The following is a 20054-nucleotide window of genomic DNA, read 5'->3' as shown; positions in this document are numbered from 1 at the left end:
CAAAGTCATTGAGTAGTTTCTTCCACTCTGCTCATCTAAACAATTCTTCAGGTTTACTCCCTGATTCCAGTAATTGAACTAATTGGTATAAATCAGATTACCCAGAGTCCTAGGTACTGGGATTAATTTGAAATTCTTTTGCAAATTCTAATGGGTCTTGAATTGGCTGATACAAAGGCTTTTGATTCTGTTTTTGTCAAGGGAGCATACATAGCACATTAGTCCCCACAGTAGTGAGTTTGGTTCTAAAATGAGGGGATACAACATTCATTCCTTTCTCTGTGTTTTCTTTCTTTTCATTAATTATAGTTAAAGTTTCAGGTGGAGGGGGAGGAGAAAACTTGAGATCCAGAGCTGGAGGTAATTCAGAGAAGAAAAGATAGGGAGGAGCTGTGGGTAGAATAAGTGGATATGAAGGCTCAAGGGCAGTTGGGTTTTTTCTGGCAGCTTCTGTTGCTCTTTCTTTCACAATCTCAAAAATTATTCTTAAACTCCTTGTAATGAGGCTAATTTATCATTCTCTCTTTTTGATGCCTCAAGAAATCAGTCAACATAATTTCCCATTGATCCTAGCCTTTCCAATTTTGACCTAAGAAAAACTAGTTTTAGAATATAGGTGGGGCCGGCTGGCGGGTTAACGCCCTGGCCTGAAGCGCCGGCATCCCATGCGAGCGCTGGTTCTAGTCCCACCTGCTCCTCTTCTTATCCAGCTCTCTGCTATGACCTGGGAAAGCAGAAGATGGCCCAGGTCTTTGGGCCCCTGTACCCGTGTGGGAGACCTGGAGGAAGCTCCTGGCTCCTGGCTTTGGATTGGCGCAGCTCCGGCCATTGCAGTCAACTAGGGAGTGAACCATCAGATGGAAGACCTCTCTGTCTCTACCTCTCTCTGTAACTCTGTGTTTCAAAAAAATAAAATGAATCTTTTAAAAAAAGAAAATGAGGTATTCCCCATTTTGGAAAGTAAGACTTCAGCCAAGTTTTGTCAGACTTTTCCATTTATTCAAATACAAATAATGGTGCCATAGCTACTGACTGCACAGCCATCTGGAGTGCTGGAGGAAGTTAATCTCCTTGCTCCTCAGTTTTTGAAATATTGTTGCCCATTTTTAGAGAAGAGATTGCTGCTGGACTGTCCTGAACTCAAATTGTGTGTGTTCAATCAGGGTGTACTGCTTTTGGTCATTTTGTTTACCTGTCTTAGGTGTCTTAGTTTTCTCTCCACAGAACCCGTTGTTTCTGGAGGGCTCCTGACACTGTGTCGTCAGCCCTGATATGCACTTCCTAGACGAAGCAATGCTAGTTATTTGGTTGGAGTTCTCTGTAGGGCTGCTGCCTGTCATGGGGAGATTCTCTCTTGGCACTCCCACTGCGTGCCCATCACCCAGAATGTGGGAGCATTACTTTATAGGATTCCTCAGTATGGTTTGCTTTTCTCTTTCTTGCAGGTTCTGAAGGAACTTCTATGGGTGCTTACTTTTTTTTCTCTCTGTGTGTTTGAACTGTTTGTGTGTCTGTATCTCCCTAGTATCTTTTGGATGTGCATATCAGTCTTTTTACAGCATGCTCAGCCTAGTGTCTCAATCCTTCCTTCTTTTCTCTCCATTATTTTCCTTGTTGATTTCATTCCTCTCTAATGTCCTTTCCACTTTGGTTTCCTTTTCTTTCCTTTAAACTAAATATTATATACAATTGATCATTCTAGATAAAATGGAGTGTACAAGATTTAAAAATTAAGAGCTACTGGGGCCAGCGCTGTGGTGCAGCGGGTTAATGCCCTGACCTGAAGCGCCAGCATCCCATATGGGCGCCGGTTCTGGTCCTGGCTGCTCCTCTTCTGATCTAGCTCTCTGCTATGGCCTGGGATATCAGTGGAGGATGGCCCAAGTCCTTGGGCCCCTGCAGCTGCATGGGAGACTTGGAGGAATCTCCTGGCTCCTGGCTTTGGATTGGTGCAGCTCTGGCCTTTTCGGCCATCTGGGGGGTAAACCAGCGGATGGAAGACCTCTCTCTCTGCCTCTACCTCTCTCTGTAACTCTGTCTTTCAAATAAATAAAATAAATCTTTTTAAAAAATTAAGAGCTACTTAAATCCTAGCATTTCCTTTTTCCTTATCTGAGGAAGGTCAAAGCCAAATTTGTATTCATCATTGGTAAAATTATATTCTCTGTCACCCAGTCACCAATTTGGCAATCTTGCTGTCATCACAAATTCATCACTTTTCCCATTTCTCACATCTAATTAGGCTTCAAAGAATATCCGTTCATCCTCAAAGACACCATTCTAAACTCATACTCTTTCTCTAACCCCATTGCTGCTTCCCTGGTCCGTGTCCTCATACTTCATATTTGCTAAAGAAATAGCATCTCATTTGAGCATCTACCTCTAAGCTACTGTACATATTGTCAAGGGCATAATCTTTAACATACATAAATATAATTATGCACTTTTTAACATTCATGTCCTCCTCCATTGCATAAAGTTAAATTTGAGGGATAGCCTATTATTCAAGCCCTTAATGATTAGCTGGGATCCTCTATTCCCTCCTGGCACCAGGCGTACTGAATGACTTGCAATTTTCTGGATGTCTTTATGTTTTTCCTCAAATTATTTCATTAGCCCTGACCACCAGTTAAACTCCTGCCACTCAGATCTCAGTGGTGTCTTGAAAGAGAATAGAATAGTTTCCTAACATTGTTGCAAGTTCAAGTTATGACAGTGATAGGTATACACTGGAGGCAAAGGAATACTGTCTCATGCCTTCTCAGTACAATCTCCCATTTAATTGAATGGGGCCATTTGTAAACACAAATGCTTATTTTACATCACTACACTAGAAGCTGGCCACATGGCCTTCGTGTCCCCTTTTCTTTGGTTTTATCCTTATCTAGGCTATACCAAAGTAATGTCATTGAAAGGTATGGAATTGTAAACTCAATGATAAGAACTCTTTTTCTGCTCGCTATGGCTGAGGTTGTAATTGGTGATCTTTCCGTAAGAGTAGCAGTTGGAGGGAGGAGAGGCTTTAGGCTTCCTTATCACATCACCTATGTAGGGGGGTAAGAGAGACAAAAGGGGCTCACAGGAAAACAATCCCACAACAGGACTTTTCCTATATAAATCAGGGTGTTATAACCAAGTTTTCAGGATTGTTAAGAAAAATGAGAAGGGCTGTGTAGATGTTTTTACATAGATATTGATAGGCTGAGATTACAGTTAAGATGTATTAAAGAGTGGTCACTCTCAATAAATATTTAAATATAAATGAAACTGGTTGAAGGAGGAGAGTAGAACCAGCATATATTTAGTATTTATTGATGTTGCCACAAATTAATCTTTGGTTTTTAAAGGTTTTTTTAAAAAATGTATTTGAAAGGCAGAGTGACAGAGGCAGTGACAGAAAGAAAAAGATCTTCCTTTCATTGGTTCACTCCCCAGATGGCTGTGATGATCGGGGCTGGGCCAGGCTGAAGCCAGGAGCCTGGAACTCCATCTGGGTCTCCCACATAGGGGCAGGGGTCCAAGTATTTGGGCCTTCCACTGCTTTCCCAGGCACACTGTCAGGAGACTGGATCAGAAGTAGAGCAGCCAGGACTCGAACCAGTGCTCTGATATGGGATCTGGTGTTGCAGGCGACAGCTTAAACCATTGCACTATAATGCCATCCCACAAATTAATCTTTATAACTTTAGGAGAAAAACATTACTGCTAACATCTGCTAGATAAGGAAACAGACTCAGCAGTGAACTAACTCCTCTAACATTGTTTGGCTAGTAAAGTTGCTAGCATGGATTATGAAACTCAGGGTCTCTAATTCTTCAGATCATATACCATTTCCATTTCATATTGTTATCTTCATGCCTTGTATTTAACATACAGAGACCCATGTTGGATGGATGCTTTGACAAACATATTGTATGGAAATCTATAAATCCAGTAATAAGCATGGATTCCTGTCTGCACTGCATCTGGTTTGAATTCTTGTGTTGTATATTTTAGGACCAGTGATAAAAGGAGAAACTTGGCTAAACAAAAAGCTGAGGCTCAAAGGAGGCTTTATGGTCAAAATTCCATAAAAAGGCTCTTACCAGGTTCCTCAGACTGGGAACAGCAGAGACACCAGTTGGAGAGGCGGAAGGAGGAATTGGTATGCTAATGTTCAAAAAGTAAACACAATTTGAATTGTATGATGTATTTTTCAGATTTCACTTGTAAATTTCCTCATTTCTAGAAAGAAAGACTTGCGCAAGTACGAAAGCAGGTCTCAAGAGAAGAACATGAAAATCGCCATATGGGGAATTATAGGTAACTATGACGTATGTATGGATGGAAGAAGCGCAGTGTCAAAGCAGTCGTTCTGTATGTTTTTAAACTCTTGGGCTTAGTTTAAGCAGTGTTCTTTCATTCTGAGGATGTGCTTTTTTGCATAATATCTTTCAAGAAAGAAAAGGTGGTCACCACGTCTAGTCCAGCCATGAGAGAGCTCCTTCTGGCTGACTCTGAGGTGTTTGTAGGTCTTTTTACACGGCTATTTTCCTGTGATGGTGTTTTCTTAGAGTGTGGGATTTTAAGAAAGTCAGGGTTCAGGTCTCTTAGTATTCTTTCTGTCACTTCATAATGGTTGTCGTACTTTGTTTAAAACTCAAATGCTTCAGGAACCAGGCAAATAGTGAAAATGCTGGAAGGATCTGGGTATGAGACATTACAGAGGAGTGTGAACTGTGCTGACCTGGAGCCCCTCACAGTATCACCCTTTGATAGGATCAAAAGGGGACGCCTGGGCTCCTTGTGTTCTTTGAAAGATGGCCTCCCTTCCCAGCTCTGCCATTGCATCATAGGGATGGGGAACACCGGGCCAGCCAGCTGTCCAAGGCCTGTGACATCATTTAGTCTGACTGCCAAGACAACTTCAGGCAGGTCTCAAATTCAATGAATCCACATATGAGGCTAATTTTTAAGTTGATGATTTTATGTGGCCCACAGATGATGTTATAATTATCCAAATGGCCCTTGGCAGAGAAAAGATTCCTCACCCCTGGAATAGAGGCCCAGAGTTTCTTTGACTCCTGATGAGAATGCTGTTTTCTGGCTTACTAGTGATAATGAAAAAACATTCCTCCTACCTTACCTCTACCCAGTGGTAAATTCCACCCCCTCATTAGAGCTCCTTGGGAGTAATGTGTATGTTCTTGTATGCTTTAGTAACTATACTGAGCCAAGAACTTTTGCATTATCCCTCATCGCTTGAACTTTCCTTTCCTACTAAGTTCTGTATTTCTACCATTATCCCAAGTGCCATTTCCCCTAACTACTGCTTCCCAAACAAAGCCTTACATTAAACTTTCTGGAGCTGCATTGTATAATGAAAATTACCTGGATGCATTTTAATTTGTGTAGGTAAGAGGTAAAGATTTATGAATTTCTCATAGTTGTCTTCATCCTTATTTCTAGCCACCTGGTAATAGGACTGAAATGGAGTAGGGGTCAGAGATTGTCTATACTGTTGACCTTCACTATTGAGCTTTGATAGAGATTGAAAACCAAATTGGTTTATATGATTTTATTGTAGACGGATTTATCCTCCTGATGATAAAACACTGCTTGAAAAGTATGAAAACTTGTTGGCTGCTGCCTTCCAGACCTTTCTTTCAGGAAGAGCAGCTTCCTTCCAGAGAGAATTAAATAATCCTTTGAAAAGGATGAAGGTAAGAGAATTAGTGCTTATATAGAGGACAACAAATAAGCCAAGCAATGTGACTTAAAAAAAACCCATCTTTGTCTTAGATATAAAAAATATTTTATCATTAAGGTGTACTTTACTCCTTTTCATCTTAATGGTCAGTAATATTTCATAATGAACTAAGCCATTTTGTAAATAAGATGTCTAACAGGAAAATTATAAATTAGAGGATTTTATTGTTATGTTATAATATCAATATATTTTAATAGCATATTTTATTATATGAACATGTATAAGTAACTGAATAAAGAAGACCATTGAATTAACCTAGTGGTTTGCAATGCTCATTATTTGAATTGTAACTAACAATATACAGGATTTTTTCTTGATACTACATAGACATGGCATATGAGAAGAGTAGTTAAAACATGCACATATGTACACAAACTCTCTAATCTGTTTACCTTAATGAAAGATCTTTCAGTTATCTACTGCAGCATAACAAACCACTTCATTTATTTGCTTGGCTAAGCACAGCTGAGTGGTTCTTTTGTAGTCTTGCCTGGGATCAGTCATGTAGCTGCATTTATCTGAAAGCAGAGTTTCTCACACTCAGTTGGAATTAGAACTGCAAGGAGGCTTCAATCACAGGCTGCCATGTCAGATAAGATAGCTGGAACACCTGAAAGATGGGTGGATGACTCTTTCTCTCTATGCCAGATCTCTTAAAATAGTAACTTGGGGTTCCAAAAATAGCATTTCAAGGATCCTCTTTATTCCAGTAGAATGTCTCCACCTATCACAGACTTGATCTCTGCCCACCTATGTTCTGACTTGATAGATAACCTGAAAGTACAAAGTGGCCACTTGTATCTGCTCACCTAGGAAGAACTTGTCCCTCTCGAGAACTCAATTCATTTACACTACTTTTTATCTACAGATTTCTCAAGTTTTGCAAAAATAGGATTGTTTAGTTCATCTGAATTTTTTAGTTACTAGGATGAACATATTGTCTATTATTCTCTTTCTCCTAAACAGAAGCAGACATCCTTGAGTTTCTTTTTAACTATCTCATTCTGCTATATGTGGAATTCATTGTGGGATAATTGCTTAATCAAAACTTTATATCAAGAGTCTTGGTATTTGAATAGCTAACATTCCTTAGATTGGGACATAGAGCAACTTATTTTAAAACTACTACTGCTTAGTTAAATTTCTAGTTTCTTCAAAAAACCTTTTTATTGTTGTTGTTGGTTGTTGTTATTAAGGGGTGTGTGTGTGTGTGTGTGAGAGAGAGAGAGAGAGAGAGAGAGAGAGATCATCTACTGTTTTCTCCACAAATGTCCTCAAAGTCTGGGGCTGGGCCAGGGTGAAGCTGGGAGCCAGAAACTTAATCCGGGTCACTACCCACATGAGTGACAGGAGCCCAACTACTTAAGTCATCATTTGCTGCCTCCCAGGGTGCACATTAACAGGAAGCTGGAATCAGAAGTGGAACTGGGACTTGAATCAAGGCAGTCTGATATTTGATGCGAGTGTTCCAATTGGGATCTTAACTGCTAGGCCAAATACCCTTCCCCCAAGCCCTTTCGTGCAGTGACATTGAAGCATAAATCATAACTATATAAATAATGATTTCTATTTGATAGATTGAAAAAATAAGTCAATTAAGTAGTTGATTACAACTCTTTATGCCTAACTGTTGTACTCCCATTGCTCTGGTTTGTTCAATGACCGTGAGATGTATGTTTTTGTAACTTTTCCTTGACTTCAGAATGACTCTAGAGAAGAGAAGGTATTAGGGCACCTGTGAATTTGTGCAGTGACTTGAACAGCTTTCATAGAGTTCTAAAAATATTCTTGTTCAATAGTTAAATAGTGCCCGTTAACTAAACACTAACCTTTGATTGTTTCTAATAGAAACTCTTAGGCCACTGATTAGTTTTGTGTCTGGAGTATTAATGTTATTTTGTGCTAACTGGTATAGAAATTATTGATAAATTTGTAGTCTGGAAAATTAGAATGGACTTCCAGAAATTTTAAAGTATTCCATGGGTTAACTTTTGATGTATTGTACACTGCAATTTTAATGGTACACTACAATTTTAATGGTACAGTGGATCATAAGCATACATTTGTTCATGATTATTAATACACAGTAGATTCCAAGTATATTATTTTTTGTATTACCAAATTTTAGTGGATATTTCTTCAAGAGAGTTTTCCATGACCCTTTATTTCTCCATCTTTGATCTGTGTTTCAGGAATTCATATACATTAATTTGTGGAATAAATAATGAACTTGGAAAAAATTCTAGAGAATATTAGTGATCACTATTTTAATTAAAATATTTTTTGAAGGAGGAAGACATTTTGGATCTTCTGGAACAATGTGAAATTGATGATGAAAAGTTGATGGGAAAAACTACCAAGCCTCGAGGACCAAAGGTATACTGACTCTCCCTTCCTTAGTATCCAAGTAGAGGGTACTAAATACAGTTGGTTTTTTCCTTAATGTTTCTCTTTATATGGAAGACTTGTGACACTTACAAGAAACCGTGGGTGCTATGTGTCCAGTGAAGGTAGAATTGAGAAGACGGTATTATCTTTCACTCACAAGAAGTTTCATTTTTTGTTAGTTTCCTTCATTTTTTTCCCCTCATGCTAGCAAAAGCCCTTTGAATCAGGACCAAGATAGACCTAGAAGTAACACCCTTATTCTCACTCAGTATAAAGTGTTTCTCAGATATCTGGATAGATAATTAGCAAAGAAAGGTGTGGCATTATGGATAAGGCAAATCATGACTTCAGAAGCTCTTACTGGGAACTCTACTTTTTGCTGACCTAGAAACATTGATAATGTATTAGTTAAAATAGGCACAGTCACTAGGAACCAATAGAAGGCTGTCACGTAGGCAAAAACGAGCAGGTCTGTGTTTTATCTGCATCTGCTCTGTGTTGGTCACATGCATATGTTCTAGTATAGGATGAAGTTCTTGCCAGTAGTGTAGGGAATAGAGAAGGAAAGAGATGGATTGGAAAATCATTTTCATTCTGTTCCTTTTACCTTCTATTTCCACATTAGGCACATGATGCTTCCCTGCTTTTCCATGCCTCTGAAATACTACCTGATAAATAAACATTACTGATATGTTGCTTGGTTGCTTAGAGACCCCCTTCCCAACCCAGTGCACTGTTTCTGCCCTTGTGAAGCCTTTTCTCATTCCCCATTAGACTTAGATATTTCCTTCCCTTCCTTCTTTTGCTGTACCATAAATAACACTTCTACAGAGCGGTTGTGACAGATCATTATTTGTATGTTTGATCATACAAATGAGGTCATACATTCCTTAAAGGTAGCAAGTGGGTTTTCATCTTTTCATCTCCAGCACCTAGTACAGCATCTGCCATAAGCTCTCAAAATTCAGTGGTTAAATTTCTTTAAATGCCCACAAGGTCCAAGTGGCTAGTGAATGAGATAGGTGACAAAAAAGTAGGTTGCAATTTGGCAAGTACTGTAATGAAAGTTGTGTAGTGTGCTATAACAGCATAGAGAAGAATGGGATTGGTAGTAGGGAGGTGGCTTCATAAAGGCTTAGCTTTGAACTACATTTTGAAAAATTAATAGTACTCTAAACATTTCAGAGGGGTGGGAGGATATTTAGAGTAAAGGATATATTCAAGAAAAAGACATGAGATGTTATAATGAAATGCATAGGATGACTGGGGTGGAAGGGTCTGAGAAGGTGAAAGAAGGCAGGGTGATTCTGGTAGAGATCTTGTTTATCAGATACTCTCCTGAAATACGTGCTGTAGTTTTTGAGGCACTGTGGCATATGTAGTTGATAATCTCTTTGGAACAGCTATAGAGTATCTGTAAAAGTGAGTAACTTCATGAGTTATGACTTCCATTTGGGAAACACTAGGAAATTTCTAAGCTTTGTATATTAATTATTTCAGTTTGGCAAATTGGACATGAGACTACCTGTGGGGCACTGTGCATAGCAGAATAGCAAATGTCAGCCTTACACTGTCTAAGATTTTCTTTTGTTTCATTTATGTATGGCTTGTCATCCGAACAAAAGTAAAACCTCTTGGAGGGCCAAAGTCACATTGTATTTTCTTTGATCACACTCATTCTGGGCAAGTAGTGAGATGCAATAATGCATTTGTTGAAATCAAATTAATTGGATAGTTACTGTAATTGTTAAAGCCAGTAATATTTCAAAGTAGTTGACAGCAACATAATCCAGTCTGAATTAGAAGCATTTTTATAACATTTGACTTTAAATTTACAAGAATTTAAAGTAAGCCAAACTTCAAAGGAGCCCTCCCTTTTTCAGAGGGATGATATCACATGCCAAACATTGATTTCCTATGTCTTACTGGTAGAAGAATTAACAGGAGATGATCAGGGTTTAATAAATCTAGTGTTTGTGCTAACTTTTCAGCTATTTGGAAGTCTAAAAAATATCAGCTACATGAATAGTAAACAGCACATAAAGTATTAGCAATGTTCTTTAAAAGCTGGGTGGTAGATTCTTGGACATTTTTTATATGTACATTTTATGCTAAGATGGGACATAAAGTAGTATGATTTGTTTTACAACTCAATGCCAGCTTACAAATTTGATTCTTTAATTAAGGCACTGTTTAGAGTTTATGATGCTGTGACTTCTAATTAATTATTGCTTGGACAGTTTATTGGTCAAAAAGTCCCAAATGCATATATGACACAAGGTTCAGCTATCCGTTTCCCCTTGTGATTCTTTATAGGGTCGAATAACTCATTATGTAGTCAAGCTCCTTAAGAATCCTTAAAGCTGTTTGCTACATGAAGGAAGGCACCACCAGCAAGCCTGATTGTGCCACTGTTTCTTCTGGGTATGCTAAACTTCTGAAGAAACATCCTTCCTCTAGAATTCATATTCCCCAAGACTGTCAGAATGTTTGATGATTATGTTACTGGTAAATGTTTTTATGCATATCTCTTTGAACATTCTTAGTGCTCAGTAAATATTATCCCATCAAAAGGAAAACAGACTTTTAAACACAACTTGATACCTTAGTGTATTAAACTACTTTCTTGCTTTGGTTATTTTTCATCCTTTGCAAAGTCTGTAACTTAAAGATCATATTTTGGCATACTGTGTTTTCCAGGCACTTCCTGAAATGCTATTTCTCTCTATCTTTCATCCTACAGTGTTACACTAGAGGATATACCATCTTTCAGTGAAATCCCATGGTATCCAAGGATTTCATTATAGTGTATGCTAACATCAAAACATTTTTATTTGGTTTAACAGAGAAGAAACAACTAGTGTACAACTATAGGAACCTCCCAGCAGGAATATGAGGCATATGGTGTGTGTAATAAATAGTCTCTTAAAATTACTGAGTAGCAAAGCTGTCCTTCTCTTGGCTATGCACTTTCTTTCTGAAGTTAGGCTGTCCTGTGCCTCTTCTCTGTTAATCCTTTCGTTGGCATCATTGGAAGTACATTAATTGGGGCGATAGGAAACAAGTGATTCTAATGACATATTGGTGCATCAGTACGTGGCATTTTGAATCTTTACAGATTTACCCGTAGGAATTATCCTCATAAAAATATTTACTCCATTGACTTTCACATTATGTCATTTAAAAAAAATGTACCATGGGCACTGAAGAGCAGTGTTATGGCAGACCCTCTCCCTGTGTGTCAGATTTAGGACTCCTGTGAGAAAAGACGTCTTTTGTGACAAGTTGGAAAAGTGGGTATTTAATGAATCTTTAAAAATATCCCATCAGTATCCATGGCAAATTGTCAATATGAGGGATATCTTTCTTCTTGCTACACCTTTTCTGAGTACATAGGCTCTCAGGCTCTGTTTTAAGATGTGGACTTATTTATGGTGGCTTTGCTGGCTGTTGCTTTCTTATTTTCTTTGTCTCCTCTTGCCCTTCCTTCTCCCCATCTCCCTCTCCTTTCTCTCTTATTATTTCTCTCTGTCTCTTTCACACACAAACACACACATATACACATTTATTAAGTGACTGAATATTAATGATACAACAAAAGTGTATCTCTTGAGTCTTGATGAGTTATCTTTATATGTGAAGTGAAGGAAACCCGAGTATGTTTAGGAATTTTCTATTTTATCTCTGATATGTTTCCTTTGTCTTGTTTTTCCTTGTTTATGAATACTGTGGTGCTTTATTTCAGTCATGTAGAAATAGCATTTTCCTTATCATGACTGTGCTGTATCATTTGGGAAACAATATTTTACAGACACAGAACTGTAAATAGGGTGACAGGCTAAGCAACAACGTAGCTTAAGCCTGCAGTGAAAGGCAGCAAGTGTATGGGGAGAAATTAAGAGTAGTAATTAACCACGGTAAGAAGCCTTTTTGGAGAATTCTAACAGAGTAACACATCTTCCTCTATTTTAGCCGCTGTGTTCTATGCCCGAGAGCACTGAAATAATGAAAAGACAGAAGCACTACAGCAGTGACAGCAGTTATGAAAGTAGCAGCAGCTCTTCAGAATCTGATGACAATGAAAAAGAAGAGTATGAAAATAAAAAAGGAGACAAACAAGTTACATATAATCTTAAACCCTCCAACCAATGCAAATTGATTCAACAATCCAGTAAGTCAGCTTCTTCTAATTTAGTTGACATATGGAGAATTATAAATCTGAAATCTGTTGAGCCCAGTCAAAGGTCACTGGACCAAATGGATCCTCATCTTATATGAGAAGACCAGGCTTCTATCCCACCTCCTTCCCTAACGAGACTCAGGCTCAGCCCGCAGTCCCTGGCAGGTCCTGCAAATAGAAACAAGAGGGTTGAAGGAAGGATCCACTCTTCTGTCTTTCATGGTTTTTTGTTCAGTGACAGATTTTTCCTGGCTTTTATAACATATGTGCCTCCTGGCTGATCTGCCGAGGACTTTCTCTCTTAAGGCAAAGGTAGGAGGCATCAAGAAGTTCAAGGATGCGTGCAACCCAAAGATCATGCAAATTTCCCGGGAGCCTTTTGAAGCCCCTCAGACCTCTCTCTCAATCCGTGCCCTGCTCTGTCACCTGCGTTGTTTTATACCATCACCTATTTTTAAAGTGTATTTATCTTTCTAGGCATTTGACTTGAATGTATCTGAGAGTCACACAATTGAGAAATAGTTGAAGTTTTGTTCCCTCCTGTTTTCATCTCGGGAAGGCACTTACGTCAGGGATTTCGGTGCACAGGAAGTATTCAGGAGCGCAGTGAGCCAGCTTGCCCATCTTCCCTTCCTGCCTGCTTTTCTCTCTTTCTGCCTGCCTTTATTTCTGTGCACATACACATTCTCTTTTCCTTTCTCCTCTCTTCTGTTTCTTCTTCAGTGCCAAGTGTTCAGTGTGCTGTTGGTGTTTGCCTGGACTCACTTGGAAAACCCCTTCCTGACATTGCCTTTAGTCCTGGACTTCAGAAAAGCCCTGTCTCTCTAGCTCTGTTTGCCTTGTGCTCCATTGCCCTAGAGGTCTAGGGACCAGTTCAGTAATGCAATAAACATTGTTCTTGAGCAGCGGTTGAACATACTAGCTTCCCTAAGAATGGAGATACTTTAAAACTGGTCCCCTGTGCTTATGCCAAAATACATCAGGAGTGCAGATCCAACCAACAGAGAATTCAAGTTATTTCATCATGCCACTTTTATTCCTATCATTGAGGGTTTATGCATTTGGAAGGGACATGATGTGCTATGTTCCATTTCTTTCATTTATTTACTCATTCAAGAGATGTTTAGAGAGCTCCTATTCCAGAGTTTGTAAACTACTTTTCAATTGCCTCTTTTAATTCTTAAGGATTTCTTAAGTGCTTTCATTGTGTCTGTGTAAGTACACCTATATTATTTCTGCTTCAGAAGGGGACATTTTACTACCCCAGTTATTTTTTTTTAAGTTTTTTTTTTTTTTTTTTAATTTGAAAAGCAGAGTTACAGGGAGAGAGGTCTTCCATCCACTGGTTCACTTCCCAAATGGCTGCATTGGCCTGGGCTGGGCCAGGTCGAAACCAGGAGCCAGGAGCTTCTTCCAGGTTTCCCATGTGGGTGCAGGGGCCCAACTACCTGGACTGTTCTCCATTGCTTTCCCAAGTACATAAGCAGGGAGCTGGATCAAAAGTGGAGCAGCTGGGACTCAAACCGGCACCTATGTGGGAAGTGTTGCTGCAGGTGGTGCCTTAACCTGGTGTGCCATGCTGCCGGCCTTAAGTTTTGTCAGTTTTTAAATCCCTCTTCTATTAGATAATGGGTTCATTCATAACATCATGAATAGAAAGGGGCATAAGGAGAGAGTAGAGAACAAATTGCTAGGATTCTTTACAGTTCTGAGATTGTTCTTTGTGCTCAGATCAATAGGTTAATAAGTTGAGACCAGAAAATAGTGTACTAAAGTATGATACAGATTTTAAAAAATGTTTTAAGTATGGGGCAGCGCTGTGGTGTAGTGGGTAAAGCTGCCACCTGCAGTGCTGGCATCCCAGTTGGGTGCCAGGTTGAGTCCCGGCTGTACCTCTTCCGATCCAGCTCTCTGCTATCGCCTGGGAAAGCAGTAGAAGATGACCCAAGTCCTTGGGCTCTGCACCCGCGTGGGAGACCTGGAGGAAGCTCCTGGCTCCTGGCTTAAGATTGGCACATTTCTGTCCATTGAGGCCATCTGGGGAGTAAACCAGTGCATGGAAGATCTCTCTCTCTCTCTCTCTCTCTCTCTCTCTCTCTCTCTCTCTCTCTGCCTCTCCTCTCTCCGTATAACTCTGACTTTCAAATAAATAAATAAATCTTTAAAAAAGGTTTTAAGTGTAAATCCTCATTTTAATACTACTCTAATTCAATTATATATCTTTTCATATTAGTTATAATTTCTCTTATACTAACTGTGGATTATAGTAGGAGTTCTTTTTCTTTCATTTTATTTTCTTTCTTTAATCCTACATTAAGGAACACCATAGCCATGCATCCTCCTCGAGTTTTGTTTCTGAAGAGGATGCAGGTGACTGAGAAAAAAAATCCAGATTCTGTGTAGTATTTTTCTCATAGATAACCTGGGAAATTCAAACTTGCTGCAACTTCAAAAGTATATATTCTGCTTTGATATAAGGTAATCACATAAAAAAACTATAGAAAATTTTTTTTCCATGTTTGTGGATGTTAGTTACAACCATTTTTCATCAATCTACCCAAATATCATTGGTATGTCTGGCTACTTATTCTGTATGAATTTCCAGTATATGCAACTGGAAAATTGGACTGTGCTATGATTCAAGAGAGAGAATATTTTCACCGTGCTGATCTGAAGCCAAGAGCCAGGTGCTTCTTCTGGTCTCCCATGTGGGTGCAGGACCCAAGAACTCGGGCCATCCTCCACTGCACTCCCGGGCCACAGCAGAGAGTTGGACTGGAAGAGGGGCAACCGGGACAGAATCTGGGCCCTGACCGGGACTGGAACCTGGTGTGCCATTGCCGCAGGTGGAGGATTAGCCTATTGAGCCATGGTGCTGGCCAAGATTCATTTTCAATTATCTTTATATACAGAAGATCAATTTAGCATATATTAAGTAAAGCTTTCAACAGTTTGCACCCACACAGAAACACAAAGTGAAAAATACTGTTTGAGTACTAGTTATAGCATTAATTCACATTGTACAACACATTAAGGACAGAAATCCTACATGAGGAGTAAGTGCACAGTGACTCCTGTTGTTGGCTTAACAAATTGACACTCTTGTTTATGGCATCAGTAATCACCCTAGGCTCTTGTCATGAGTTGCCAAGGCTATGGAGACCTTTTGAGTTCGCCAACTCTGATCATATTTAGACATGGTCATAGTCAAAGTAGAAGTTCTCTCCTCCCTTCAGAAAAAGGCACCTCCTTCTTTGATAACCTGTTCTTTCCACTGGGATCTCACTCTCAGAGATCTTTCATTTAGGTCATTTCATTTTTTTTTTTTTTTTTGCCAGAGTGTCTTCGCTTTCCATGCCTGAAATACTCTCATGGGCTTTTCAGCCAGATCCAAATAACTTAAGGGCTGATTTTGAGGCCAGAGTGCTGTTTAGGACATCTGCCATTCTATGAGTCTGCTGTGTATCCCACTTCCCATGTTGGATCATTCTCTCCCTTTTTTATTCTATCAGTTAGTATTAGCAGACACTAGTCTTATTTACGTGATCCCTTTGACTCTTAGTCCCATCATTATGATCAATTGTGAACAGAAATTGACCACTTGGACTAGTGAGATGGCATTGGTACATGCCACCTTGATGGAATTGAATTGGAATCCCCTGGCATGTTTCTAACTCTACCATTTGGGGCAAGTCCGTTTGAGCATGTCCCAAATTATACAAGAGATAGAATATTTTCTTCCCATGCTCTTATCATACTATATACATCTCAGAGGGAACAGAACTACAGTATGGTTAGTAGCACCTGATTTTGGGCATTTTCTTTGTAGAAGTTTTACCTTTGAGCACGTTGGTCAGTTCTTCATTTAAAAAAGCAAAAGTCTTGATTAGTGATGTGTTTCTTAAGTAACCATTAGGTAGAAGTAGTGTCCTTCCATTCTTTTTTTAAAAAAAAGATTTATTTATTTGAAAGGCAGAGTTATAGAGGGAGAGAGCTAGAGCTCTTTCATCTGCTGGTTCATTCCCCAAATGGTGGCATTGCTTGGAGCTAGGCCGATCCGAAGCTGGGAGCCTGAGCCCAGGAGCTTCTTCTGAGTCTCCCATGTGGGTGCAGGGACACAAGCACTTGGGTAATCCTCCACTGCCTTCCAAGGAACATTAGCAGGGAACTAGTTTGGAAGTAGAGCAACTGGGACTAGAACTGGCACTCATGGGATGCCAGCACTGCAGATGGTAGCTTAACCTGCTACACCATGGTGCCAGCTCTAAGCGTTGTCCTTTGAAAAAGTGGTATGAGTTTCCAGTGCCGGAGGAAGTAAAGAGTTGGAACAAATAGACTTGTTTTTACACAGTTAAGGCTAGAATGAGGATACTTTTTTATACTCTCCAGAACCTAAATTAGATTCATTATCTACTCAAAATTTCCTTTAGAGGTACATCCCTAGTTACTAGGTTTGTATCTGTGACCTTTATGAAGGTTTAATTTTTTTCTACAGTTAATGAAAAGAAGTATTTGGTTATACAACATGACTTTGTGAGTCTTATTAAATTATTTAATTACTGGAGATTAATAAATTCCCCAAGCACAAAAAGAATATAGAACAAAGGATATGTAGGCCATAGGATCTTAAAACAGATTAAAATGTTGATAGCATTAAATGATAATGTATCTCCCTATGTCAGAAACCAAAATTAATCTGGAACACTTGGTTCTGTCTTAAATGTTTTCAGTATGCAGTGGGGAAGACATTGCCTATGCTTTTCCCCCAGATATTTGTTCTGATAACAACCCTGTAGACCCATGTGGGTTTTTTCCTTCACTCAAATCTTTTACTAATGGAATTGAAAATAAGTTTTTAAATTATTTATTCTTACAAATACAAAGACTATCTATTCAATATTACTCTCAAAGCAGCTAATTAAATATTGACACTTTATTAGGATAATCTGTATTTTCCTTCTTACTGTTTTCTAATGGTCCCTATATTGTATAATATGTTTTTTTCTCTGGACACTCTAGACTGCTTCCCACTCTTCCCTGAGATCTTGCAAAATCTCTCACCTAGACTCAGATTCTAATAGGTGACCAATCTAATCCCAAGGCTAGGGGATGGTGTCAAGGTATTATAGAAAGAGGGTGGCACCTGTAATTCGGTTGATCAGGGTTTGAGTCTGAGCTTGTCCACTTTCTTGCTGTGTGATCTTGAGAAAGTCCTTCCTCTGAGCCTCTGGACCATGTGGTCCCTACTTCAGAGGCTTTCCATGAGGACTAAGCTAAAAGTGTGGCACCCTGCACAGTGCCTGGCTAACAGCAGGTGCTCCATAGATGCTAGTTATATTTTCTGGTTCTTTTTGTTCATGTTTTGATAACATAACATCAAGGTACTGTTTATATTATTATTATTCTGTTATTACAAGATAGCTATTCTTCCTCCATCATGGGGATTCTGCACCAGGTTCACTGTTTAAATTGAAGAGTTAATTCCAAACTCGTATTCTCATGATGATGACTGTGCCTTGACATTTATGGTCACTCTGCTGCCACCTGTTCTTCTTTTCAGTTTCTATAGACCAAACGCAGGGGAGGGGGAACCTCTGCCAGCACTGCTGCTGTGCTTTCTGTCTTCTCCCTCATCTTTAGATTCCATGAGGCGTTCCGTCAGCTGTCCTCGGTCCATCTCTACGCAGTCACCTACCAGTGCGGACAGCCGCCCCTTTTCTGCTCAGCAAGTGATATCCGTATCACGGCCAACTTCCGCATCCAGGTCACATTCCCTGAACCGTGCTTCCTCCTCCATGAAGCATCTGTCACACAGTGATGATGCCAGCTCCACCAGCTCTCAGGTGGTAAGTCCTGTTTAGCCCTTTGAAGATTGCAGGAAGCACTGTACTCAGAATCTACTTGGCAAAGGAGATCAGCTGAGAAGAGAACAGGCTGAACCCAAGCTCCTTTCTGTAATTCAGCTCATGGCCTCTTGGAATTTGGATCACTCATTTATGTTTCACTGTATTGCAGAACGTGAGGGTGGGCACTGAGAATTAGCATTATTTCGTTTTTCATTTGCTGATGCAGTAGGATAATAGTGTGGAAAATCATCTAAATATATGATTTTGCAATGTGCTGTACAGTCTGTACATTTGGGGAAATTCGTTCTATGGGAAGTTTTTTTTAATGGGAACTATTGACTGATATGCTAAAAATTATTGATAAATTCTCCTTAGAGCATCATGTTGAGTCCTTAGAGTATAATGTTGTTTATAATGTTTTCCATATACTGAATCAACATATAGTATTCCCTTCTTAACATGAGTCTCAGAAATTTGGTATTGAAGAAGTCAATTTATTTTGCAGGCAAGCTTACTTCTAGTACAAATAGATAGCTTTAAATTCATGTACATAAAACAGCAATTTATTTAATTTGTTTATTTAATGTGGATGGTGGTTCCAAAGGGAAGAGTTAGGAAATAGAAGCAAGTGAATCTAACTTAAAAACAATGAATGATTCTTTTTCAAATTAAGAAGACTTGCTAGGGCAGGCATTTGACTTAGTGTTTAACTTGCTAGTTGAGAAACCCACATCCCATATTGGAGTGCTGGGTTTGAATCCCAACTCTGGCTCCAGCTTCCTGCTAATGTGTACATCCTGGTAGACAGCCAGTGATGGCTCAAGTAGTTGGATGCCTGCCACCCATGTGGGAGACCTGGGTGGAGTTCCTAACTCCTGACTTCAGCCTGACTCCATCCTGGCATTTGAGAAGTGAAGTAGTAGGTGGGAGCTCTCTGTCTGTCTGTCTGTCTGCCTGTCAAATAAATTAAAAAAAAAAAAAAGAGAATGAGGGATGAAGAAGAGGAAGAAAAGAGGAAGGGGAGGAAGAAGAGGAAAAAAGTTGACTAAGGCATAGATAGCAAATGAAACTACATAGGAAGTAGTTTTTAAACACTCATATTTTTAAGTATTTTGAGCCAAACACAAGTGGGAAAGACACTCTTGGAGTTCATATCCATTCAATGCTAAGAATTCATGAATGTAAAGAAGTTATTTTCTCTCTTTGAAATTATTTTTTCAATTCAAAGTACATCATTTTTACCTAGAAATATCTTTCAGATTATACTGGCACAATGAAATAAGACCCCCCTCCAAATATCTGTATTCTTTCAAATTTAAGAGTGAGTCTTTGCAGCGACTGAAAACAAAAGAACAAGAAGATGATTTAACAAGTCAGACCTTAATTGTTCTCAAGGACATGAAGATTCGGTTTCCAGGAAAATCAGATGCAGAATCAGAACTTCTGATAGAAGATGTGAGTATCTGATCTATATAAAATGTCAAGGAGTTCATACCCTCTGTTCTTCTAAAAGATATTAAAATTTATTTTCCCAATGACATTTTATACTCAATTATATAGCAAACTTAATTAATGTTCTTTTTAACCTCTACAAGCTTTAGAAAATACAAGGGTTTATTTTAATTATCATGATTCATGATCAGTGAGATACCACGTATAATCAGCAATGCAAAATATCTTTTAGTATAAGTCCCATTTTAATGACAAGACTCCTTCATCAAGTAAGGATAATTAGCATTAAATAAATATTGTTCTTGATGATTAAAGAAATACCAGGTTAAACCACCTTCTACAAAGATTCACTAAGACTTAAGATAGAATGTGATGTGACGAAAAAACTGTGGGCCTTGACATAAAATGTCAAAAATATTTAAATGCGACTCCTTGAATA

At 39.0% G+C, this 20054-nt stretch overlaps 1 protein-coding gene across 5 annotated transcripts in view; it reads left to right on the top strand.

The window, feature by feature from the left end:
* The window catches only part of TTLL7 (tubulin tyrosine ligase like 7), a 158985-nt gene that overhangs the window by 98289 nt on the left and 40642 nt on the right, over nucleotides 1–20054 (top strand). For all 5 annotated transcript variants that reach the window (XM_062193417.1, XM_062193414.1, XM_062193416.1 and 2 more), the window contains 7 exons: nucleotides 3997–4144; nucleotides 4229–4302; nucleotides 5567–5702; nucleotides 8039–8125; nucleotides 12110–12308; nucleotides 17958–18163; nucleotides 19484–19618. In XM_062193417.1, the coding sequence (XP_062049401.1) occupies nucleotides 3997–4144; nucleotides 4229–4302; nucleotides 5567–5702; nucleotides 8039–8125; nucleotides 12110–12308; nucleotides 17958–18163; nucleotides 19484–19618 (985 nt within the window). The remainder of the gene's footprint in view (nucleotides 1–3996; nucleotides 4145–4228; nucleotides 4303–5566; nucleotides 5703–8038; nucleotides 8126–12109; nucleotides 12309–17957; nucleotides 18164–19483; nucleotides 19619–20054) is intronic.

Source organism: Lepus europaeus, chromosome 5 (assembly GCF_033115175.1).
Source record: "Lepus europaeus isolate LE1 chromosome 5, mLepTim1.pri, whole genome shotgun sequence".
NCBI lineage: Eukaryota > Metazoa > Chordata > Mammalia > Lagomorpha > Leporidae > Lepus > Lepus europaeus.
This window is presented reverse-complemented; position numbering and strand designations above follow the sequence as displayed.